General features: G+C 39.1%; 1 protein-coding gene across 1 annotated transcript in view; it reads right to left on the reverse strand.

Annotated features, from left to right (window-relative positions):
- Positions 1 to 27,772, reverse strand: part of PRTG (protogenin) — a 78,096-nt gene that overhangs the window by 38,061 nt on the left and 12,263 nt on the right. The window contains 9 exon segments of the mRNA XM_054169117.1: positions 352 to 540; positions 1,617 to 1,922; positions 2,936 to 3,100; positions 6,419 to 6,666; positions 7,311 to 7,470; positions 8,086 to 8,244; positions 9,328 to 9,465; positions 9,804 to 9,937; positions 10,901 to 11,045. Coding sequence (XP_054025092.1) covers positions 352 to 540; positions 1,617 to 1,922; positions 2,936 to 3,100; positions 6,419 to 6,666; positions 7,311 to 7,470; positions 8,086 to 8,244; positions 9,328 to 9,465; positions 9,804 to 9,937; positions 10,901 to 11,045 — 1,644 coding nt within the window.

Raw genomic sequence — 27,772 nt, forward strand, 5'->3', positions numbered from 1 at the left:
TTAATCTTTCACTGTTACTACATTAGGCATAGAGACAACCTGAAAAAATGCATATTAAACTGAATTTTAAGAAGACATTTACTAGCAGTATTTATTAAGTGTAAGTTCTGTATCTTGTGCTAAGGAGTTGAGTGTCCTTCCAACTTACACAAGATTTAAAAGATCTGGTATGGTTTGGGAGAGGATTATTACAGCAGCAGCCTAAACTCAAGCTTGCAAAGCTTATCACAAGGAAAGTAGATGGCAAAACCTAATGTTGTTGCCTTACAGGTCTAATGATTTAAGCTCTCTAAGACACTCTTGGACGTTGCTGTCTTCCAAAAGAGTTAAGAAATATTTTTGTATACTCACCTAAACCACTGACAGTGTACTCAAGGTCACTGGCATCCAAAAGAATTGGTCCATTCTCCTGCTGGCCTTCCTCCTTGTAATACAACTTGTAGCCTTGAATGGCTGCAGTGTCCCCAGAGTCCTGCTGCCATTGCACCGTAATGGTTGTACAGTTCATTGGCTCCAAATGCAGCTCAGGAGACTTTGGTGCTGGTTTTGGAGAAACATACATGATTTGCTTTATTCTAGAAACAACTCATTTTCACACAAAAATCTGGGTGTCCATCAGTCCAAAGTTCACTCAAGACTTTGAATCTAGCTTGTATGTGTACTCACATAATTATTTGTATATTATGATGCCTGACTCCCTATCTAATCAACTTATTTTGGGATAAATCAGAATATAAAACTCCAAAGACAGTCATAAAATCATCTCCTCTTCTAAAGTGAGCCAGAGCAAACGTGATTAACAGTAGCACTACACTGCATCAAGTGCTACCAATTTGCTAGTCTAGTGAAAACTCAGTGAAACCCAGAGTGGATGGATATGGACTACAGCTAAGAAAGAAAGTTACAAATTCAAATCTACATCTTTTTCAAGCTATTCATGCAAAATTGAATGCTGTTTTGCATGACATTACTAACAATGTAATCCAAAGCACAATTAGACTTCAAATATCAAGTCAATTTGCATATTCAAAACATACGTGCATTTTATTTGTAGTACAGACATACATACCTCAACTCCTATCCTTAAGTGCCTGTACACACAGATAATGTGCAATGCCCCAATTTGCAGAAAGGTATTTTACACTGAACAACAGCAGGGTTTAATAGGAGAGAAAGCTGTGCTACCATTGAAAATGACTCTAGAAGCTGAAACATTTGAGCAACTCACAAGTAGGAATAAAAGTTCCCTGCCACCCTATCAACTATGAAAACATCAACACGTGGAAAGACTCAAAGACTAACACCAAAATAATGTATCAGCTTTTCCTCCTCCTGTGCCATATAAGACCTTTCATAAGACACATTACTTCCTCTCCAGCTTTTGATCCTGAGACTATGTATTAACTACATTTAATTTATTGAAGGAATCAGAAGGTTTCACAGATTGTGTACAGATTCATGGTTAGAACACTATGCTCTAGATCATCAGGAACAAGAACATATAATGAGAAACCCTGTTTTGCATCCTGGACTACCTGTCAGACAAAGAAAATGGTAGCCTTCAGATGTAGCCTAGCTGATCCCACCTCTGGGCTGCTAGTAACGTTAAGAATTACCTTTCACACTTGTAGCTTTGGGAGTCCGGTGGGAAGTCCACAAAGATGCCTCTCCCCAGCCAATCCTTGTTGCAGCAGTGATACGAACCAAGTACACACTGTCAGGCCTCAGGCCTTCAAGGAGATATTCATCTGAAGTACCAGGAAGCTCCAAGACTTGTATTTTGGTCTCTGTGCTGAGACGGAAAGACAGACGGTACAGGACCACCTGGCCTCTCCTGTATTTTGCAGGAATTGGCAGCCAAGAGATGAGAATATCTGTAGGACTCCTGCTTGTCAAACTAATTTCAGGAGCTCTTAAAGGAACTAAAAAGGAAAAAAAAAATAATCTTTTGAGCAAGGTGAAGAGATGGGAAATTCTTGTCTGACAACTAATGGTGCCAGTAATGTAAGAGTAAATAATCCAAAATGTTTGGTAGATTCTTGATTATTTTAAGGTTAACTTGACACTGTTCATATTTCTCACTTTCTGCATGCAGTATAGCCTTAGCAAGCTCCTTTCTTTAAAACACCCAACATCATCTTCTGTTACAGCTTCCAGCAGTAATCAAAGGCAATCAGCACCTTACTACTCTAACAAAATGACTGTTAGGGTTAGATGCAGCAGCTTAAACAGAAAGTCTAGACAACAATCTGCTCTGTTGAAGTGCATGTTTCTTCCACCAGTCATGTAATGCGGGTAGTACCTCCTGGCAAAGAGACAGGCAGACAACTGGAACTGGCAATGTTCCATGCTGCCAAAGCTTAACCCTGTCAGAATTTATTAATCAGTTCTAATGAACTATACTAAACAGTTCGTTCTTGCTATAATGTTCAGATTAGTTAAATCACTGCACAGAAGTAAGTCAGTAGAGTCTTTTATGAAATTCTGATTCAACTAGAAATCACATGGGGAAAAAACCCACAAAGAAAAAAATGTTTGGTTTTTTTTGGTATAGCTATTTTTTAGTTCTAACTTTTCCTTCAAAATTTACAAAAGATGTGGTGACTGCAATTTGACTCACAATTCAGGTGCCCAAGAGAGAGTCACAGGGTCTAAACCCTACTGTATTATCAAATTCTCAACACTGATGGATCTAGAACAGTTATTCACCTGCTTTAATGAAATGTCTTTCAGCATAGAAAAAGACACTGTGTAACATACAAAGTTACCCTGTAAGAATGTTATTTTATTCACACTCCTTTCTTTAGATGTCTCAGTCTTACACTGTGCCTATCCAGAAATCTCATTCATGTCAGTGGAAATCTGGGATGCTCAAGAACTGCTAGCACATTCAGTGCAAATAAAAAAGCTTATTGAAATCAGTGGTATGTCTTACCATCTTCAAGGGTGTGCTGAGTCACATGGTCTGACATCTGACTGGCACCCAGAGGCATATAAGCAACAATATAGAAGGTATAATTGCTAGCTGGTTCCAAATCATCAATAATGTAATGGGTTGTATCATTTCCAATGACTACTTGGTACTCTTCATTATTTAAACCTGGCATAAAAACAAGGGTTAGACAAACAAAAATGCCTGACAATCCCTAAACATCACAGTATCTTAGCTTTAAGGTCTTACAAAGTTATTTTATGTTCTTCCACAGCCTACCTCTGTTTTTTCAACCCTACCAAGTGAAAGCTCTTTTATGCACAGGAGTAACTGTGTCTTGCTGTGGTGTAGGTTACGGTGTTTCAGGATTTTCCTGAATAAGGGGTGCTGAATGCAATTCTAAACCCCATTTAGAATTAATCACAACAAACTGTGCCCAATGTACAGTAACACAACAGACAAGCTCTAATAGCCTTATCTTTCATACTGAGCTTCTAAATCTATTTGTTTAGAGTCAGGGAGGGTTTTTTCAAAACCTATTTACAGAGCCTTTCTATAGCAGACTGCGAGGAATGCCAGGGCTCCACTCCATCAGAAACCAAACAAACACCCCCCCAAAAAAGAAACAAACAGAAAGAATTTATTCAGCAAAAGGACCTCATTTTAGCCCTGAAAATTCTATTACAGTTGATTGACACGTTTTTTTCTTTAATTTGGAGAAAAGCCAACAAGAGCAGACCAGAATGAACTTCAAAAATGTTTGTCTCCTTAGTGAATTGCTTAAAGAAAAATAATTCTCAGCAATTCCCATTAAATATGCATAGCAATGCATGCAGCAGTCCTTGTCTTTGTTGGCCTTTATTCCTATAGAGGAAAGCTGTAAAGTGGAATAGGTGTGGTGAAAGCTGCCGTGTTAAAGAACAATTCACACCAAGTGCATGTCAACTTAATCAAAACTCTGTAAGAGCCAGCTCCTCCTCTTCACAACTGAATTTATAAACAAAACCAAAGGCAAAATTCCACCATTAAGTTTTCCCACATTTATGAATTAACTTGATAGCATTTTAATTAGACAAGATTACGAGCATCTCACAACAGACTAGTTAATGGTGTGTTAATTAGGAATTGCAAGGCACGATTTCTGACCTGCTAAACAAGATCCTTGAGCTCAAATTAAAAGGACTTGTTCTCTCATTGAATGGATTGCTAGGCCTCATGCAGAGGCCCTAATGAAACAGCCATAATAGAGAACAAGGCTTGCCTTCCACCACAATCAGTGTTCCCTTTGTGCCTTTTCTAAATCACTAAGAAGGAATTAACACACTCCAGCATGCACACTCATCAGACCCTTGCTATTATGACCCCGATTTGAATGCAAAATATTCTGCTTAAAGAAACAAAAACCCAAAAATACAAAACCCCCACCTGGTAGTTTCTTCAACTGAATTGATTAAAACACTCATTTACTTTTTCTTTTTTTTCAATAGCAAAAAGGACCTGAATCTGTTTTTACAGTGAAACAACAGAATACTTGATTTGTGAAATTAAACAACGAGTGATGGTATCTTTTGTATTCAAACACCTACCACATTGCAAAGTCTGCAGAAAAAAGCTCCACAAAAGTGCAAAAGTAGTGCATTATCCAACTTTCCTTTCCATTAAAATTTATGGGATTATAATCATCAGTAGAACTTAGGAGACTCAGCAAGCACTGTTTTTCTATTGCAATAAAATATTCTTTACTCACACTGACAAATAAGAGAGCCATATATGAACATAAATGGGCAACATCCTCAAAACATTTACAGACTATCACTTAGGAAGCAATTCTTACAGAAGTGCAACCTACTAACCTTTGAACCTCAAAGGTACTACCCAGCCACCTTAGTGAACTACAAATGCATGCGCATCACTTGCATTTTGGTTCCCACCACTGTCCTTAGTGCTCTTAACATAGCCCTCCCGACTCTCCCTGTGAGGATTTCTTTACTAATGCAAAAGGATGCACAACAGCATTATACTAAATAAAATATTGCAAGACAGCCTGGAACGGGAAAAATCTGGTATTTGAGAAAGCAAGATCAAACAAATCAGAGGAGTTTGCTTGCTTGCTTGCTTTTCTTTGGAGTTTGTGTTTTAAAACAAGACAAGCAATTTCATTTCACAAAATATAACCATTGAATAGGTAAGCAAATAAAGCAAGGTTTGCAAAAACACATTTCAGAGGATACCTCCTTTCACTGCTGTGCAGGAGTATTTCCTGCTCAAATACTCACTTCCCTAAGGACAGTTTTGCAGTTTTCTTTGAACTTACCCGGTCTCTGCTTTCTGCACTGCCACTGGACATAACAATTACCCTGATGACTTATCTAGCGTGACTTTATTCATATTAGCTTTAGTAGGGGGTTGTGAGCATAATACCTCAGTGACTGCAAGTGTAGATGGCAATTTCCCTAATGTCTTGTCTTCATTATGTTTTAAAACTCTTTCCTTCCTTCCTTCAGACAAAATTCTCTTGTGCCCTGAAATATCCCACTTGCAAAAGCAAAGGCAGCTATTCCTGCATCAGTATTAGAGTAATTAAGCTGTCCTTCCTGTCCTTTGCTTAGCAGATGGCAGACTGGTATTCCACACAGAGCTGAGCATCTGCAGTCCTGTCACTGAATAAACTACTTACTGAGTTGAAATGGAAGAAGAAATCACTCACAGAAAACAGAGCCACAAGGCAACTTACTCTAAGCCACAAAGCTAAAATTTTCAAGTCATTTGGCAATCACTTCTGCTTATGAAAATTGCCTGCCTTCTTCTACCTGAATTACACAATATTACAGATTTTAAAATGTCTAATTACTGATTTTTGTTTTAACTGTTTGTTCCCTCTTATACAGGAATTTATATATCATTTCAGAGACTAGCATGAACCATTCATGCCTACTTCAACATATTTTAGAGTTTGAGTATACTTTTAGCATTATAGGAGACCAAGGGGTGAGAGTGGATTATACCATTCAGCCAATATTCATTCTAAGAGAACACAGTTAAGCTAATTAAGTATTAATTGCTCTACTCCAAAATATATAAAAGCCAGTAAAGTCACAAGAATCTGAGGATCTAGACAAAAAACCCTGTCTCTGGTGAAAAGCTCAACTCTAAGCCTCCAAGATTCTGTTGTATACCCTGTCCTTCTCTGCTAAGCACACGGAGAGAAGAGAGTAAGCAAAAGCTCCTGCTGAGGACAGAAGGAAACTCAAGAGAGCAGCATAGAGGCCACAGGTTTTAAAGTCCATTCTTTATTTCAAAATCTGCTCACTGGGGTGATCAGACAAGGGTGAGTTGGAAGAACGCTCAGTCCCATACAACACGTTTATATGCTGATATGCTCTGATGCAGTACTATGAACCATTCAAATCCAACAGTCTTTGCAAGAAACATTCAGGTTCTCACCACATACAAGTAGTAAAATAGTGTTTAAATCAAACTGCTTACCTTCTGCTTTCATGTAATGTACAGAGTATGCAATGACTTTGTCTGAATTGTACAGTGGCCTCTCCCACGCCAACAGGATCGCTGAGCTTGACATAGTTTCAGCATGGACATTGTAAGGTGCACTGGGCCTGTCTTCTGACATCACTACGGTTAGCCTGGCCCTGGAGAGAATAGAACCCTGGCTATTCTCAGCCATGCACTGATAAATGGCATCGTCTTCAGGAATTATCTGGTTGATCACCAATTTACTGAAATAAAAAAATGGAAAAACTCTCACATTGTGGATACACATAGCTCTACATAATGCAACAACAGCTACAGTTGCTTCTGCTTTGTGAGATTGCTGAAACTGACTTAAGTGACACAAATTCTTCTATTAGAAATAAATGTGCAGCTGTGAAATTTAGCAACTTGAAATATTACTCAAGATCTGCCATGTTTATGCCTGCAAAGCCCAGCACAGTGAAAGAGAATATATAAATCTACTCCCTGCCTGCAAAATAGCAGAATCTTAGGGTTGTCATTTCTTAAACAACTTTTTAATATGAGCTACTCACTCTGCAGTAGTAGTGAGGAGCCTCAACTAGCAAGATTCTGGACTCTACTACACTACTGCAAATCTAGAACAACTCTGTGGTGAAACTCTTGAGTTACACCCCACCCCTCCCCACCCCTCCCCCCCCCCAAGACAGTGATCACAAAATCTTTGCTGAAAACTTTAGGTATTGACTAATCTGCATTCCTTCTGCCAAGGAAACGTCCAGCACTACATTTATTGTCCAATTTCACATTTACCTGAGTTGTATCTTGCTTGGCTATATTTAGTTACTGGGATTTCATCCTTTGGTAGCACACCACCAACACAGCTCTCATACAACAAGTGTTACCTTACCTGTTGTACATTTTTATTCTACCATTGGAGTGTATTCTCCTTCCATTCTTTAACCATGAGATTTTGGGGGCAGGATTTCCTTCTGCCTGACAAGCAAAACGAGCAGTACCAGCTCTAGGCCTTGTTAAACTTTCCGGTGATTCCACAAATGAAGGTGGAGCTACAGATAAGTAACAAGGGAAAAAATGTAATAAAGTCAAGCCCCACAAATGCAAGGACAGTCAGATTAATAATGAATTTTCCAGTTTTCTACACACAGACTTCTCAGGTCACCCAAATACATGTACATCCATGCAGAAAGCACTGTTCCATGTAAAAATGCATGCTGGTTTAAGGATAAATACTATTGCCACAGAGAGCAACATTTCTACATATTTGTGTTCATGCGTTTATGAATATGAACAAATCAAACTCCAGCCAATGACAAACTGCTCACAAAGCATATAGATCTGTATTTACATATTTTATATATTTCTTCTTTGCTATGGGATTTTCTTCTATGCTGAAAGACTCTTCCCAGAGCAAACATTGCACCTACGTATCTCCAAGTGCAAATGAACTGATAGTTTCTAACTCAAATGCTGAGTATCTGACACTTTTCATCTAAGTCAACAGACAGAAGAGGTCAGCCACAGTGCTGTGATCCGTGTCATCTTTGCAGCCTCCCTACAGCCCTTGGCATGCTATGTTTGATATAAAAACTCAGCCCAGCAGACAGCACAGCTCAAGACAGACACAAGCTGTTAAAACGCTGTGGAGGTCAAAGCAGGCTCACCCAGCACAGTGAGAGTTGCCATTGCTACTGTGAAGTTTCGTGTGCCTGGAATAGTGGCTCGACAGACATACACGCCTGCGTGCTGCACCTTTACATCAGAGATCATGAGGTTCCCATTTCCAAGGACACGTGTATTGAAGACGTCAATGGACCTATGGTCTGTTCAAGAGAGTGGGAGAAGTGTGGTTAGAAGGCTGTTCAATATAACTAAATAACTCCACTAAAGAGGGTTGCCTAGGTTGTAATAGCATAGATTAGAGTTTAAAAGTCAAAGAACACAAATGGAAATCACAGATGAGCTTTCAGAAGTTTCTATTTCACATTTGCTTTGTTCTCCACTGTAGTTATCTGACCATTCAGATAGTTGGGTCTCACCACATGGTAAGTAGTTTATATCTGAAATTCACCATCACAGCTAAAAAAAAATAATTTCCCAGTTCACCTCCCCGGGTGCTTTGCACTATGACTCAGTTCATCACTACCAACATCCTCATCATCTTTACAAACAGGGATCATTGATCTCCTTCTGAAGTATGCTGCAGATAACATGAGTATATTTGATTACCATATTTCCTTCTATTTGCACAGTCATGTTCTATGAATTTTTTCTTACTCATTTGTCTGTAAGAGCCACTGAATCAACCAGGAAAGATACGTTTACTTCTCCAACTTTCCCTTCAAGTACATGTCAGAATAAAACCAGAGGTAGTTTTCTTGGAAAAATTTGATGCACTGATGAATGTCATTATTATTAGTGCATTTCCCTTCTCCCCTTCCAGGGAGACTGCTCAGGGTTTGACTACCTGTATCCATAGTCCAAATGGCCCATTAACACAAGGTCCAAATTCACATAGTGCTTCTAAGAAGAAGTGAGAGAGAACATTTACAGGATTGTTTCATAGGATGCAACCACTCCAACCTGCCCTAACTCACTGTTGATTATTCTCTGAGTCACAGATCCCTGGAGGTCACGACTACCCAGCACTTTGCACACACTGCACTGCAGGCAGCACAGGACTGACAGCAGAAACGGGGAGTCAAAAGCCTCCAAAAACCTCAGGATACTCAACAGCAGTATGGAATTATGCAACTAAAAGTGTGCCACTTATCCCACCCTAACTTACTCATCATTACCAACTACATGAAGTCTCAGAACAGTAACCTAATTGCTGAAATCCTTTCTTTCCAGTTTGACTTCCTCTCCACGGGCTGAAGGCTGCGTGTTGTAATTTTAAGACCTACCTAACCGGCTCCATGAGATGATTGGCTTTGGATTCCCTGTGGCTACGCACTCCAGTATGACAGTTTGATGAAGAGATGCTGTAGTGTTTTGAGGACCAGCTATTATAGATGGCTTGTGAAGAGGCTTCAAGTCTGAGGCTTTGGAAGGGGAGGAAAAAAAAAAAAAAACAAACAAACAAAACAATTAAAGAAAATCAAATAAAATTAAGAGCAATTAAACAAACCCCTCAATTAAATGCAAACTTAAAAAATAGCATTTTAATGATGCCTAAATTTAAATTCACACCAAAGCCTTCTTTCAGTAATTGTGGAAACTTACACCGAGTAATGTTTTAGCCACAACATACAAGCAAGCAAAATTGATTCGGCCAGCTGGTTCAGAGGACAGTTACAGCCCTTTAAGACATGTAAGGGTTTTTGCCATAATGTAAAATAAAATATAATGCATTTGGAAAAAAATCTCCCATGGTGAGTACCTGGAATTACACTCAGCACTGCCTCAGTGCTTTTACGTCTGTTGGCTATTGTTGTGGCAACACATCGATAATTCCCAGCATCCTTCTGTTCAACCCCATAGATCTGAAGAACACCTGTAGGCAAAGCAGTTATCCTGTCACAGAAACAAAAAGAGAAATGCAGATCAGTGTTCAGCCAGTGAACACGATTATGTAATTAATGACTTGATTCACATACAACTATTGCTACACTGACCTGGGAACAGCAGGCTGGAGACTCAATAGAATTGCCTATACATGACTCATCTCCCTGCATTTCTGAACTACAGGCAAGATTCTTTCCAGGACCATGATGAGCACAGAGGAGCTTACTTTCAAAAAGCAGATCTTTCTCACCCTCAGAGCAATCACCCCAACCTTTTTTAGTGAGGTACTTCATTACTATTCAGGTTGGCTGCTTTTTAGCACCAGTTTCTGGTATGCTGGCATAACTGGTATATAGTTTTAAGAAAACTCATCTATGCTTTCAATTTTTAATGTTTCTCTTTTTGCCTTCCTTTGCATCCTAATTATATTAGACATGTTCAACAAGTTACATGTCCAGAAGGATGGGATTAGGTTAGGAAAATAATCTAGCAAGTAGTAGGATCTATGCTTCAAGTTAAACAAGTCATGAGAAGCCTCCAGTGCAGAATTTCCCTAACATGAAGTGTTTTGTCTCAATTTTCTGTATATATAATTCTTTATTGGCCCTCTAATGACAAACAGGTTCAGCATCAATTTTCTCTGAAAGCATCCTGGCTAGTTCAAACTACCTTCACAGCTTAAGTCCACCCACTCTGTATTCCCCAGCAATTCACATTCTATGTAGGCACAACAGCAGGTGATTCCGGTCTGCACTCATAACACTTGCTTAAAATTCATTAACAACACAATCATTGGTATCTATGTTAACAGCTGCTGTACTATACACTTCTAAAGTACATAACAGCATACGAATAACATGTGTACATTACTTTTTTTTGCAATGGCATTGCAATTATTGAGACTACCTTCTTGTAGCAGGCTGAAAATTATCACTGAAAAGAAATGACATTCTAAGATGTAGGTCTACCTACCTGTCTGTGACCAACGGTAAAGTTGTTCGATTCACTTCCCATGTCACAATGGCAGGAGGGTTTGCTGTTATTTTACAGGCAAATCGAGCTACTCCACCTTCTTGGACTTCAGTGGAAAGTGGCTGGATTTCAAATGCAGAAATGGCTAAAAATAAGAGAACATGAAATTAAAAAAACTAAAGCCAGGGAAAACTCCTGGCTAAACCAGACTCTAGATCATTGATCAACTTCCAAAAGTACCCAGAAATACTTCAAATAACCCTCTTTTCTACACGCAAAAAAGGTTGGGTCATCTTTGCTCAACAGCATGGTTGCACTGGTTGAAGGTTTACTCAACTTTGCTTTAACCTAATTCAGTAAAAAAAAGTTTCAATGCAAATGACAGTCTTGATTAAAATTAAGCACATAAATTGCCTGGTATGCAACCACAAAGCATACCAGTTATTAACCTAAAGAAGTTCATTCGATTCAACTACTTTGGAAGTAGCCCCACTACACTTGGAAATAAAAATAAGTAAATTATTGCACTAGAAGATTTCCAAAACAACACTTGATTGCTGACAGTCATATTTTAGTCCTTTAAAAATATTCAGTTTAGCAAAACCACTTGCTTTTGTACAAGTCTGCGTTTGCTATGAAAAAGAAATCAAACCAAACCAAAATCTCAAAATAAGATCACATAAGAACACTTTCATCCCAAAAGTCCAAGTGGTCAGCGAGAGGAAGCCTGATGCACAGAGGAACAAGAAAAAGCCAGCATCCAGGCTTGTCTTACTTCCTCAATGAGAGATCACCTGAGTCAAAATAATATTTTCCTAGTGCAGCCATTAACAGATTTTCTAATAGAAAACATCCTGCTTTACAGTCTTCATTTATTTACTGAAAGTATGATGCAACAAACTCACCAAGCTTGCTTGGCTTCCAAAATAAAATCTCTAGGAAGTAATAAAGGCATAGATATTAAGAACAGAAATCAATGTAACCTGAGTTTCAGAGCCATAATGTAGCACAGCTGCACCGCCCAGCCACTGGCACAAGAAAGGACCATTTTAACAAGGCAGAAGGGTAATTATACCATCCTTAGCAAAGCAAAGCTCTCACACACCTTTCAAAGTTTAACCCCCACAGGAACTACATAATCACACCCAGAATTTTCTTATATTAGTATGATTATTTAAAGGCACAGGGTGAGACAACAGAAACACAATATTTGGAGTTTGTCTATGTATATAAAAAGAATGCTCTATTTCCATGCATGCGGTACGTTACAGCTGAAGATTCAATACAGAACTGAGACTCTCAAGAATTACAAAAGAACTGAGGAAAATTAGTATTTCACAGAACACAAAATGTCATCATGATAGTAAGCAAGAACAGATTCAGCTGCAATCGAAACCAAATTAAGTTGTTAATTGAAGCTGCTATTTAAAGAACAATTCTCCACCTGAGCAGAAACAACTCATTTCCTTCGAAAATTAGTCTTTAAAGATCACAAAAGTCAGAACTAGAGAACTGCACAAAATCTTCAGAAAAACTCCTTAATGTCACTAAATGTGGTCTTACAAACAAAAAAAATCCCTGCTTACTTCTCATCTAAATGAGTATACACTATCAGTTCAGCTCAATACTTAGTCCTACTGTATCTTGTTACTTGACACAAATCTCTGATTTCTTCTTAATTCTGACTTTATTTGTTCCAGTAAAATCTGTTTTTACAAGTCTATTGGTGTCTTGTGAAACCTGACCTCTTTGTAACAGGCTTGTTTTCATGGCAAGTGCCGATACCAACTCAGAACCCCAAGAACAAGTCATTAAAGCTGTGCTGTTAAGAGGCCAGAGCTCTATAAAATGGATAAGAAACAAAGTCTCAAGAGACATAGGTTGTTCCTGAAAACAACCCTGCAAAATGCAATAAATGTAAGTGCCTTTTTATTTGAGTTCTCCCCCGCTTCTTTGGTCTAGTTAATCATTTTGTTCCCAGATTTATAGCCAAAAGAAAACAATTAATGTTACTCCAATAAGCTGATTCCCCTACCCTTTTTATAAAACTTAGAAGATGCCAAACACTGCTTACAGAAGCAGAAAACAATAACTAGTATCTATTTACTTTTACAAGTTCCTGTAATTTATATGATGGGAACATGTATCTCCAGTTACTTTTCAGTATATTTTTAATGACACAAACCACAAAGTTCTGTCCAGTACTCATCTATGCAGACAGTAGTCATAGTTCAGTTCTGGTATGAGTTCCCTCAAATGATTACCTACTCAAACCCCAAATTATTACCCACTGTCACACATCTATTGAATATTAAATAAATGCTGCTGGTGTCTCCTGCTCCATATTAATGAATGGTGCAAGATTAATACATCGTTCTGCATATTAACGTTATTATGCATGCAAAAAGGTTTTACATACTAAACCAGGTTTACATCAATTTAACTAATATGGTATGAAAAACTGAAACCTCACTATTTGTTTAAACATAGCAGCAGTCCTTCAGTCACTTTAAATTCGAGAAAAACAAACAAACAAAACAGAAACACAACACTCCCACTTCATTCACTCCTGAAATGAACTCCTGAAGCTCCTTCAAACACAAGCCAGGTGTCTCACTCCCTTACATGCTGCACTTCCTAGGCACACACTTTGTAACACTGATTTCTGAATGAGCTTTCTTAGAGAAGAAAGAAATCCCAACAATGTCCATGTTTATTATTGTAAAAGCTTGCTGGTTTCCTCACAGCTGACACTGGCCCAAGACTGGGCTGCAACTGTATACTAAAGAAACAGAAGGAATGGAAGATAAAACCCCTGAACTGAAATTCCTCCCTGAACTGAAACACTGGCACATAATTAGGTTTCATCTAATCAGAATGCAGCAAATATTCAGAAACCCTCCAGGCACATGATACCAACCACTTCAGTATTTCTCAAGAGATAATGGCCACTCAGATGAACTGCTCAGGTGGAAAGAACAAAAGTGCATAATGCCGTTTGTAGAACTTACTTTTTAATGCTATTCAGAATTACACAATAGCCCTAACCCTTCGAATAAGACCCAGGGTGCTTTCCTTTTCTCAGGTGAAGAGGTTTCACTGAAGAAAAATAAACTTGCATGTTAAAGAAAAGCTATGGCTTCTTCCATATAAATGGCTAAATGACAAATCTGGTATTGAATTTTCTACTCTTGTAGTTTTTGTGAAGCTCTCTCTCACTGAAACAGTGTTTAAAAATAGCAACAAATATACTTATCTATTAGATTTTAGTACTGAAGTCAATTTTCCTAGAGTTTAGCATGATTTCTTAATCCTGACAGAAGCAAGTTGTGCCATGCCTTTTGGCTCTGTGGACACATATTTTCAAATTATTTGCTACTCAAAAGGCACGCTTTGGTCTGGATCTGGCTTGGGAATAACCCTGACATGATTACTGACAAATCCAGAGATCTGGCAAGACCACAAACACAGCTATTCTCCCCATTTCTGATTAAGCAGTTGGAGTACAGAGAGCTGGAGCAGTGATCTCAAGGACAGGTGTTTGATGAGTTTCCCAGGAGATGCCAGCAAAAATTAAATAAAGTATTGTGGAATTCAGGTTCTGCTTAGTACATAGAGTTCAGAGATGATTGTCGCACAAATGGAGCAATATGGTAAAGTTTTTCAGTAAGTAAAAGGGGGTGAAAGGGAGTTCTGTATGCACTACCACAAGTGCAGGGATTTCATACATTCACCCTTAGAATTTTAAACAAATGTTGTTTGACCTAGAATTATTTTTTAACTGTAAGACATAAAAATAAGAGATTTCAGAAGAACACAGAACCTGACCTGTAAGGAGAGATTTTAGAAGAGCTGGGACCCGATCAGTCCTAGAAAAGGAATGTGAAGTGAGAAGTGACAGTCTTACAAATATACAGAGGAGACATAAGAGGGGACAGGGAGCCATGAGACTCATTCATCAGTCAAAAAAGAAAAGGCAGGGAGAGGCTTTATAGCTCTAGCAGGGGAAGTTCAGGTGAGCTTGCTAAAGGGAAATATATTAGCAAGGAGCAGGCAAGTAAGGAAGGGAATATAATTGCTAGCAAAAGGATTGCCTGGGCTGTTACCTACCCACCTGAGGGCAGTAACTTTGTCCCTGCCACTTTCCTCACACCAAATGCTAAAAGTCAAGATCCTTTTACAAAGAAAATAATTTTGCCCTTCAGAAACACCCAGAATCTATTAATGTTTTATTGAGGTTTTTTCCCCAGGCAAACAGACAATTTATAGTAGATTTGTATGAAGAGACTCCAGTTTTCCAGCCTTCAGCTTCCCTCTCCTTCTTTCATTCATCTTTGCTCTTCAGAGCTTTATCAGTGTAGTACATTTTACATGGTTAGGCGCTAAAATATGTGGATAAGATAAGATAAGATAATGAAGCTAGTACATAAACAAAGGGCTATCTAAGAAAGAGTCAGTGCCAGGAGCCCCCTTCAGCCGAACACAAGTGTCAGTCAGCAAATGATCCCCTAAGGCATCATAGACAGCTGAGGTGTGCCCCTCACCTGGACTGTGGCTTGTACAATTGCTATTCAACAGCTGATGCATTTGATTAGTTTTATCAAAATCCTTACACATCTCCATTTTTTTTCAAACCAAGTAAGTCAATAAACTTATTTCAGAGAAAAAAGTAACAAGATGATCAACAGGTATGGAAGGTAGCTGTGCAACTACACTGGTATGTATACCAGAGAGGTCTAAATTCAAACTGAGTTGCGCCTGTAACAGGAAGAGGTATTATGCAGAACATGTGTATCTTTTAGGCACAGAGAAGTGTCAGTTCATTCTGTTATAAAGATAAAGAGGAAATTATTTTAATTCAAACTACATACTAGTAATGGCATCCCTGTAAATTACCAGAGATTTGACTCTTCTGATAAAGTGGAAGCGTGGCTTTCTCCCTAAAGCCTGCTGTTGTTTTTAATTTCTGCCAGACTGGTTGGAAAAATAAGCTCAACTAAAACACACTTCTCCTGCATCCTTGCTTTTGCAAACAAAACAAAACAACCCAAAACAAAACAAACAACCCCCCCTCCAAAAAAACCCAACCAAACAAAAAATCCCCAACCCCACCACAAAACCCCACCCAATTCTGAAGTAGTATCATTCTGTACTACCATTGCTTAAAACTTGAGTTTATTACACTTATTTTTAATGAATAACTGAAGACGCATACAATGCCAAAAGCCAAATATTTAAACTCAGTTGGAACAAATTAAATTTCAAAAACTCAGAAGCATCACAAAATAATAAATGGAATCATCGAATAAATCATACAGGGTGCTGACATCACTACCAAGATCTTAAGATCTCAACAAAAAACTCTGGATAAACCTGTCTGGAAATATGGTCATGCCTGTTAAAGGGCATTCATTTTACCTCACAGTTTTGCTTTCCAGCTTCATATTTTAGCTTTAATTTCTGTACCTCTTTGTTCTCTGAAGCTGGTTACTAAGAACTCAGAAAGAAGACAAGATACAGAGCTGTCATTACATGACAGAAACATGGTAGCTTGCCGTTAGCAAGCATGACATTTAATTTCCCAACATGAAAAAGAAAATAAGTATTTAAAGGAAGGAACAAATAAATAAATAAAACCCAAGAAAACAAGGAGAGATGGAATCAAACAAACAGTAGTGTTACATACATAAAAGAACTCCTTGAGCCACAGTATCCCATCTTTTCCTCAAGAACACTTTTGAAAGATGCCTTTATAATCACTCCAAGTGGCAGTGAAACTTCCTTAAAAGAAGTATTTCTACTTTGGCTTACTGGAATTAAATCTGAAGAAGAAAAACCTTCCCATTAGCAACTAGCTAAAATGTTTGAGTTTAAATTCAGCAAAAATTTTCCCATAAAAATTCTAGTTTGAGACAACACATGTATCTGGGTATGGTAATGAGTCATAGAGTAATAGATCCATAGAACCATTTTGGCTGGGAAAGACCTCCAAGATGACCGAGTCCAACCATCAACCTACCACCACCACTGTTACTGAACCACGTTACCGAAGTCTACACTGAAATGGAAGGCAGTCATGGGAGTGCAAGTAAGGCTCCCTTTTTTAATAAGCTCTCTGCATTGTTCAGGAACATAGAGAACAAAAACTCCACTAGAAATACCATCAAGCAGGACAATGTTTAGCCTATCACCATGCTATTTGTGAGGCAGATTACTTTCACAGGTACTTCTTGAATTAAATCTATTTCCAGAATAAACCTAATATATCCATTTTATCTTCCTAGAATGAAAACAAAAAGACAAATGTTTCTCTGTGACTTTATCAATATGAGAAATTCTTAGACTGTGATAGTATGAACAGTATAGCAGCAGTTTTGAAGATGTTAGTTCAGAATTGTATGGCAAAAGGAGTCCAGTCTCCGGCAATTACCTTAGAGCACTGCTGACACTGCTGCATTGATTTGACATTATCAGTAATTGATAGGGGACACCTATTAATCTGTCTGTCCCAAAGACTTTTGTTAACCAGTTGCCATTTAGAATCTCCTAGCTGGCATTTTTACATTTTAAAGGTCACTTGGAATTACAGCTTGTAGAGAATGCTATCATACTCAGATTGTTATTACTCTGATGCCATGGAAAACCCTGCAGAGTGGGAAATTACAGAGCTATATTTTCAGGACCCATTTGTTTAGTGCTACAACTTGTGTTCCCCTTCTCTCCCTACCATTTTTTTTTCCCTAAACCAAAGGCCAGATTTTGTCAACATGGCATGACATTTTGGCATAGCTTATGGGCATCCATGCACTTTTATGTTCACAAAGTTTGAAAGCCAGGTATTTAAGACTGCTGACACATTTTCCAATTTGCTGATCAGTGGAAGTCTTTGCCTTGATTTCAATATCCTCTGAGTCAGGATCTTACCTTAGAGAGCCAAGAGACTCTTTATTGAGAAAATACTGTGTTCCCTCAGTCCTCTACATGATGTATTACTCCAGAACTCAGGTAAACATTGCTTTGTTTGGATCACAAGGAGGGAATAAGGAAGACTGGAGGGAAAGGAGTTGTTCTGGTTTCTTTTACAAATCTTTACCACCCCCCCCCCCCCCAAAAAAAAAAATTAGATGAATGAGTCATATGCCAATACTTCAGCTGAAAACACAAACCTAAACAATAAAAAAATAAAAATAAAAAGGTCCATATATTGCAAAAAGCCTAACAAGATCAGGAACTCTATTTCTACAGTGTGAAAAAAAAGTAAGCACGCAGAATAAGCCAGATTTGGCCCTGAAATTTTACATTCCCTGTAGACAAAATTAATCCTTCACACCATAAGCTCCTCATGTTTCAGTACACAGAGTAGCACTGGCAGGTTGTAGGTATGGAGCAAATCTTTCTGAGGCACCTTAAAATCACATTTTGAGTTTTGGAGGGACCAGAAACTGCTCTGCATATAGGGGTAATTACAGAAAGCTTTCACTTGATAAATTCCAAGACGACCCCAGATGAGGTAATGAGTGAGGATCTGCACCATCTGCCCTTCTGATACTCTCAATTCATTACCTCTGTTCTGGACAAATCTTCTCCAGGGCCCTGACTGCCTTCTAAAGGGTGAGCTCCTTTGCAGACCTTAATGCAGTTTTGTCCCCAACAAACTGCCAGTTACATCTGGGAAAGCCTGCTGTGGCAAAACTTAGAGTCACCTTATTGCAAAAACATTTACTCCTAGCCTACCATACACTCACTTCTGCCACTAGAACCAAAGGAGGAGAGGGAGGTGGAGTAGAGAAAAGAATGGGCAAAAAGAAGAGACAACAGTATGTTTTAATTTTTCCTTCCTTCTGCCACATTCTCAACAATCTGCTAACGATCACCAAAGATGCAAATCACCAGAAATTCCAATCTCTTACAAGAAGGAAGAAAGTGGCATAAATCACTAGGTTCATATATTAGAAGGCCACACTGGTAAACTGCAACGCAAAACTGTTTCTTTCTGCATTAAAATCTTTGCACAGCAACGTCCATTATTGCCTCCCCAACAGATTAAAAAAAAAAAAAAGAAGGTAGCATTTGCCCAGACACAAACTAGCCACTACTTTTCTGGTACTGATGAATGCTATAATCTAAAGGCAATGAAATGGAGAAGCAAAGAGGTCAACAGCCTGAGCACCCTTGAACAAAAGTTCCCTTGGAGATGTCAGCTGCAATCTCATTTGTTTCCTCTAACACTTTCAGGTCCCCCTGCTCCTTTCTTTAAAGCTCCTAATTCAGTGGCTGACAAATGATCACTTTCAAAATCTCTGTACAGGAATAACCAAGTCTGAGTATGTCCACTGAAGACCATAAAGCATTCCACCATTTGGGTTGGGACAAGTATTTCTGGCCATACATAAAGTTTTCACCATCAGCTTCTCCAAGTCAAAAGTAGTCTGAAGTTTAATGTGTAGTATTTCCTTTTCCTAAGAACTTGCAAGTCAAGTAGTCTATTCTGGACTAGGTTTTCAGGGAAATGTAGTCATTTATTCTTTCTTTCCTAGAGTACTCCCACAAAGTAGGAAAGTCTTCTCCACATAATGAAAATTACTGTGAGCATGCTTCTGATCTATCCCAGCACAGAAAGTCAGGAAAAGAGGATTCAAATTGATGCATGTTGAAGATAGTTGATAAGAAAGGAGAAGAAACTTGATAAGGAAAAGTTTAACCCCCTCCAGAAAGAACTGGCAACAGACTTTTCCTTATATGCACTCACTTCCCCAAGTTTGCTTTTATTTTCATTTCTTCCCCTCTTACAAGACCTCTTTAGAAGTACAAGGTCTGAAGACAAACTGCACCAGAGGAAAAACAGCAGAAAAAAAGAGAAAAAAAAATGAGGCATGCTTTGGAAATGCAATCCTTTCCTACACACATGAACATCAGTACTGGCAGAAGAAAGCCCTACCACTGCCCTTTAACAATTGTTTCAGCTGCTTCCAGTCCTGACCATTTCTGTTTTCTGGCCATAGGACACAGTAAATGGCAGGAGACTCTTAGCACTTCAGTATGTGTCTGGTTGTCTAAGCTTTCCTTCTTGGGTAAAACTGTACATTCAAAAATATAAGCAGCATCATGATACACATGAAAATCTCGATGATTCCTTTTTTAAGGATAAAACCAATCATTTTATCTCAGGATATACTGTACTACACAAAAGATGCTCTTTTTGCTAAATGGGCAGCATATGGTCACCATAAATTTTGGGAAGTGTTAACCCTAACAACAGAAAGAGTTCATAATTAGCATGTCCACTGCACTTGAAGAAAAAACATCAAAACAGTTAAAGAAAACTGGCTCCTCATAAGTGGATGATCCCCTTTCCAAAAGTTCTCTTGTATGCAGACACATGCATGAAAAAACAGAAAAGTACAATCTGACAAGGTGACTATCAGAATGTACTGTTTTGTCCTTGCTTCTTCAGGCTACTGGAACAGACACACAGCTTGTTATGCATGATAGGAACATAACCGTGATAATAGACAGGATCCTAGGAAGCATCCATATACTACAGAAAATAACAGGAGGATCCTCACTGACATACTGCCCACCCATAAGCACCTCATTTTACTGTTTGTTCTCCGGTCCATCAGGTGCTCTTAAAGCCACACTGAGATGACAAGATTCAGGAGAACTGCACTGTGGGGGTATGCATCAAAACTCCCAGTCTGTGAAGGAAGAATAGGATAATGCACCCAAAAATCTTTCTCTTTACCTTAATCAAAGCAGCTAATGATATTACAACAACAGTGTTTCCCACTTCTTGCAGCTACGTGTAGGCAAGCTGTTGTAACCACATATCCTGCTTTGCTACACCTCAATCATTTAACTGGCAAAAAAAAATATACCACCACCACCCTTCCCAATGAAACTAGGCATACATACCACCTCAGGAGTTATCACTAACACTGTTTTAAATGAAACAAAAGACTGAGACTCAGAAATATGTGGTTCTATATAATCAACAGTTTATTGATGGTGTAACTGACATACCATACTGAGTCACGTAAACAAGCATGAGAGATTTGATCTTTCCACTTTTGAAGACATCCCAGCTGGAGTTTTCCCTTCTCAGTCTATCTATCATCCAGGCAACAGTGTGTGGCCACAAAAATGCACAATAAATGCTAATGCACTTATCAAGGAATTCCCCTCTGTTCTTCTGCAGACAAGAAACGTAGGAAATAGTACAGAAAAGGCACACAGTAAGCCACATTAAGCAGCTTCAAAGCTGTTCTACTTGTGTGGCTGCATGCATTCAGGAGAAAGAACACAACGCTTTCTCCCTTGCAAGGACTGCTTTCCTTCAGCAGTTTGCCAAGTGATTGCTGTCTAGCATCTATGCTTAATCCTACAGATGCCTTTCTTTGGAGTTGTTGCCATTCTGCAAAGAATTAGTTCTGCTTAATAGCCCAGCTGTTACATGAGGAACATCCAGCACAGTTTTGCACTTTATGACACAAAGACAAGGATCAGAACACAAGCTGGACTGTGCAAGGAAAGAAGAATCCCCTCACAGCTATTCCAATTTGGCATTAAATTAAAAACCAACCAAACAAAAACACCCAAACACACAAAAAAACCCCAAACACTGCCTAAAACAAACAAAAAAAACCCAGAAATAGAAAATTCAAGATTCCTTGAAGAACAAGCCCTAAAATACAACAAAAAATGTAATAATCACTCAGTGCAACATAGAAAAAATAATTCAGCACTGAAAAAACAAGAGCCTCCAGCACTGTAAGTGCTGAAGCTGTCCCAATTTCACTGCAGATGCCAGCAGAACGGCAAGACCTCTATTTATCAATCATGTACCTTTAAAAATAAATGCATGCTATTCCTAGCTAAAATAAAACAAGACCTTAAGCAGAATGCAGTACCCGCTCTTCACCTCACCCTGCCCAGCTCATCAATCAGAGGAAGCACTGCAGAGCACATCCCAGGACAGGAGCGGGGCCCCACACATTCCTCTGCCCTGCCACCCACCACTGCGCCTTCCTTCACATCTGGGGGGAGGCAGAGGAAAAGATTTCATTTCATATAGTGGCAAACTGACACCATCCACATATGAATGAATGTAAGCTGATACAGCAGTGCTGTAAGTCTTCAGGCCATCAGAAACACTATCCCTGAGATATATGAGCACCCTCCGTTTTTGCTTACAGTGTTTCAGAACCAGCATCCTAGGACGAAAGATGCAATTTCACTGCAAAACACTGAGGAGGGACGATGGGAATCCAAGCCCTTCAGCCCCCTGTCCAAATGTCAACATTGTGGCATTCCCATGAGGAAAGAAGAGATGCCTCCACTCTCAAGGGCCAAATGCCTGTAGCTCATTTCCCTGTCACCAAATGCCCCCCTAGTGCATTACACAGCCCAGAGATCCCTCCCCAGTAACAATCTTTCTACAGAAGGTAGTAACAGCAAAATTCTCAATGTCTTCAAGTCTGAGAGCAGCAGGAAGAAAAACAGAAACAAACGTCACACACAAAAAACCCAAACAAGTAACAAAAGGCATTGTAGGTACTGCCTTTTTTATTGAAGTCAGTTAAATCTTCTAATTAGATATTTGAAAAATTCTGGGGGTAAAGGAGAGAGAAGAGTTTCCAATACTTGCAATTTTCACACAAAACAAATCAGAGATATGGCTTCCAGATAAAGATAATATTGCTTTCATTGTCATAGAAATCCACATACTTTCCCCCCAGTACATTTTTCTCACTCCTTCATGTGCTTGCAAAACAATCTTCAAATTTATTCTGAATGCATCATAAACATCCTCATATCAAAAGCACACAGAAGAAACCAAAAAATATTGTCTTCAGAGAAGTCACTTTACTATGGCTGTTGACTGCTTGAGAGGGAGGCAACAGCCACACATTGTTTGCCCTGTCAATGCAAGTAACTGCATTCTACTAAGTAGGCAATACCTCTGATTATTACATTATTTATATACTCTAATATAGAAGGACAAGTCATCATCCTTTCCCCTGGCTTTCAAAAGCTCATTACCTCCAGCTCACAGCCATGAATGAAAGCCATCAGGAAAACACCAAGGGAAGTGTTACCTGGAGCACAGAGGAGCCTGTACCTGCATCTTGGACACCATGCTCTAACTTGAAACAAGCAAGTTGTAAGAATGGGGCTGATTGTCAGGAAATGCAGCTGTAGACATGAAAAGAATACTACCAGGCCTCCATGAAAGGAGGAGGCCGATTCAACAGGTGTTGTACTTATGCCAAGTTTCTGACACAGACATAGAGGTATAACAGTGAAGAGTTAAAAGACCAAGCCCCATTGTATTTTCTTCTAAATTATGCACTTGTACTTCCACCAGCAAAGTATAACACCTTGGCCTGAAGCCAAACAGAAATCCTTCATAATGCATTCAATAAGCCAAATGAAAACAATACATAGCTTATGAGAGTAGGGTAAAGAAAATTGAAGGTTATATTTCATCTGCTGGAGCTCATTATGTTCATTCAAACAGAGGCAGAAGGTGAACTGGTTGGATCTGCTGTTTAATGCCTGTTATTTCCAGGGGAAGGAGATAAGCAACAACGTTCTTTTCTCAGTACTTCATGAATAGGATCAGCCGAAGAACCCCAATGCTAAGGGGACACAGCCCAGCTGAAGGGAAGACAGACAGAAGAGCCTGACAGCACAATGGAGAGGAAACAGCCCTCCCTAGTCCAACTCATAGCTGGGTTTTGAATGGATTAATTACAAAATTGAAAACATGACTGAAGGTTCATAAAGCATGGAAACACCTTCCTCTTGTTTTATAAAAAGGGACTGTAAACCAGCAGACAAATAGGCAGTCTTGGAAAATGCTGGGTTTGTACAACAAACCTTTTGTTCATATCGCAAAACCAGGAACTGATAAGAATACACTAGGTTCTACCCTCAGCTTTACAGCTGCCTGTGTTGTCTGTAGAAAAGTAATTGATTTGTTTGATCCTGTAGATTTATTCTCTCTCAGTTTTCTCCAGATCTAGAACAGAAGTAACACATTAATCTTTCACTTACTCTAGGCTTTTCTGGATTGCTTAAAAGACTGCTTAACAGAGAGGTAATAGGTGTATTAATAGTCATATATCATACACATTCAAACTAAGAGTAAGGTTAAAAGAAAGTAATATTTTTAACCCACTGCGATATCAATAATTCCAAAAATCTACAGATTTGTTGGCGAAAAATAAAGGGAGTGGACACATCATGGAAGTGGGTGAGGGGACACCGAACAGCTCTATTGCACTGATGGAATTGAAACGATCCAACCCACTTCATGAGCACCACACTGTGCTGATAAACTAAATCTCTCTTTGATTGAAGGCCGAATTAAAACAGAGCAATGCAGGAACTCTTCTGACCCAAAAGTAATCCACTCAATCATATAATGCATTGCCTTCCTTTTAGTAAAATGAATAGCTCTCCATAGAACCTTTTTCTTCCTTGACAAGTCCTTCACAGAAGAATGTGAATCTGGACAGTTAAATGAATCAATCACCAGCTGCTAGACCAGGGCCAAGATGGTGAGCTGAGGGGCCTGCCAGAGTTCACTGACCACTGGGCAAAGCAGGACAAAGGCTTTGCCTCTATGAATAGCTTGCTTCTGGGATCCAAAGGTCACTTAGCTGCCTTGGAAACGGTCCCCTTTGGTTATTTAAAGTTCTCAGGCTATTCTGCTGCAGATATTATTGTTTCAGGTGGTCACCACCTTTCCTCTTCACAAGTTTGTGTAAGGCCTGACAACCATTATTTAGGTAAATGTAGAACAATGCCAAACACAGAAGCAACTAAATAGTGAAGAAAGGAACAATTAAAATAAGGACAAATAATGCTTTATGTTTCCTCCTAATTCCAACTCCTAAACATGCCTGTGAAAAACATCCTCGGAAAAGGAAGGTCCTGACACCCAAGAAAGGGCCGGACCCCTAACAGGATCCATCTGCTTACCTTGCACTGAAGGCACAAGGTGTTGAATCCTTCACTAGCTTTGAGACTCTTTACATAAATGTGTCAGGGCAAAGAACGCCAAAAAAAAGACTGTCAGGGCTTTTCTCTAGTCATGACTGCTGGGCTGTATTTCCAGCAAGCTGCCCTATGGCTCAAAGTAAGATCTGCAGCCTAACACGTAGGTGGTGTTTTAAGTTGTGTACTGGAGTAAATACCTGAGAAAAGAGACAGACCAGATGAAGGAGGAAGTTAAACCTATAGGTACAAACCTCTCCACATCACTGGAGCCTGCACTCTTCCCTGGAACCTACCTAATACTATGCATCACAAAAAAGCTCTTCTTCAGTACATGAGCAATAAACAAAATTTACTCTCAAAGAGAGTAAACACTGCACTGAGTAACATGAGAAAGTGTACAGGTGAGCACACACCTAATCCCTGTCCACACATTAGTTTAAAGTGTAGTCAAAAGTATAAGTCAAATGTAGGTTTTGTAGTATAGTGCTTAAATGGTTTCCTAAATTGGATTATGCTCCGATAAACAATTCTACCAACAGGTTTCTAAATGTTGCTGCAGACCTCTACAGTATCTTCACTGGTCAGTAAACCTGTATAGGTAAGAAAAAAATTGTCTCAAGATTGTAATTATCAAGCTAAAGCTATTGCTAAATACATGCCTAGACACAAGTCCATGTTTTGGTTGAATCCAAAAGTTCTCATAAACTTATGTAACTTGTCTCTAAGTTGTCACAGGGCCCTCTGTTACAGATCTTTTTTTTCCTGACACCATGCCAACATAAACCACTAACACTTCCAAGCATATTTATTTCAATTTTTTGCTGCCTTACATGCATCATTACACAAATGAGGCTAACCCCTAAACTTTCCTACTAACACAGCATTCAGTGTATCTGCCTCTTACATGTGTCTATACACACAGGAGATGAAAATTTCCAAACCCAAATGCTCAGAAGTTTGGAAACTGAAGAAATTAAGCCAGTTAGTGACTGCTGTACTCTCACATACATGCTTTAGGAAACAACCGAACTGCACAACCACACTCTCCCACCGTTCGCAGCACCAATGAATGTTGCTCACATAGTGAGCATCTATTCAATATTTTGTTTTCCCTTCTCTGTTCAGTGTGTGGACTCACTTCTTATCGATTACATTCTATTAAGTACTGCCCTGCAGATGGAGTTACTAACTTCCCTATGGCCTTTTCTGCAGAGCTTTGCACTATAGTTCTTCTTAAATGTTAATACATCTACACTCACAACAATTTGAGATGATCTTCTATTGTTAGCTTAATTTTACTGTTTGGTATGGACAAACAATGGACGGTAGCCCACCAAAACATCTAGGTGTCCAAGATCCTTTAGGTGTCTACTGATCCTTCACAATACTCCACATCATTCAACCACAGCTTTCCCCAACTTGTTGCAGCTCCAACTGATCAAATTTCAGAAATTCATATCAAACATCAAGACCATAAGAAACACATATTCACAGACTTCCCATGAAAAGTAGAGACACGCTGACTTGTGTCACATACTGTAGAAGCTTCTGGCTGAAGCAGTAATGCAATTTAAATCCTCCAAACCTCCCTTGATTGGAAGTTATTCTTTGTCTTTCAGAAGTTCCCAAGAGAAGTCCAGAACTGGGTTCACATTCTATGTCCTGAAAGATCAACTGCTCCAATGGTCACACTCTCTTGAGTCAGTCTTTGCCAACTCCTCTGTCCTCTCCCACTTGCAACTTGTACCCATGGCAATTTCCAAACCAAGTCAACCCCTGACTTCACTCCACAAGCTTTTCCTTAGTATTGGCCACTTCCCACCAATACGTTCCTCTTACCCTTCCTGACATCTAGGCACAGAAGACTACTCACACCTTCACCTCACCAACTTCCCCTCCCAAACTTCCTCTCCAGGTAATTAGACCATTGTTTTCATTTACTTCAGCTTTCAATGCCAGCTGGTTTCTCCAGGCAGTGTTAGATCACACTTCAGCTCCTCATTAATTCAGAACAAGAAAAAAAAAGGCAAGGCTACAGCTGCCTAGGATTGCTTCGAGGGAAATCCCAGCTCAGAGTTCACAAGCAACATGCTCAGCACAAACGGCATCATTCATATAATCACAGCAACAGCAAAAGCTACTTGCAGACACAAAGACCACTTTTTCAACAAATCCCATGTCTCTGTTCTGTAAAAAGACACTCCCATGGCACCTTAGTGAAAAACCAAACAACAACAAAACCCACAGAAGAAGTAGCTTCATCTTAGATTTGATCTAGGGAACAGGAAAAACAATCCTGCAAAACTATATTGCATATCTATCTATAAACATATCAAATGCAAAGAGATGGAAACTGACACAACAAACTTCTGTCCAGAAGGTTAATATGTCACAAATTCAGTAACTATAGCCCTGCAATATAAATGTTTGGTAAACTTAGCAGCAAAGTGCCACCAGCCCCCTTAGAATAAAATCATAGAATCACAGAATCGTTAGGGTTGGAAGGGACCTCAAGGATCATCTAGTTCCAATCCCCCTGCCGTGGACAGGGGCACCTCACACTAGATCATCATTTGCACAAAACAATAAAGCAGAAATCTACAAGTGTTTTTTTATTTGTTTGTTATTTCCCAAGAGTCAGGACTAAAAGCATCCACAGCTTTCATCTCCACTACAGAAAAATAAGGTCTGAGAGCAAATGTCTTTTTTGGGGTGGGTGAGGGGAGTATTTTTTACATTGTCTCAGATAATCATGGTTCTTTTTTTCCCCACAATATTAGACTCTGCTATTCCTTCAGAAACAGTCATGCTAGGAGAACTATAGCCAGGCCTCATTAAAAATTCAAACCTATTTCACCTTACCTA

Source organism: Dryobates pubescens, chromosome 17, assembly GCF_014839835.1.
Source record: "Dryobates pubescens isolate bDryPub1 chromosome 17, bDryPub1.pri, whole genome shotgun sequence".
In the NCBI taxonomy this organism is placed as follows: domain Eukaryota; kingdom Metazoa; phylum Chordata; class Aves; order Piciformes; family Picidae; genus Dryobates; species Dryobates pubescens.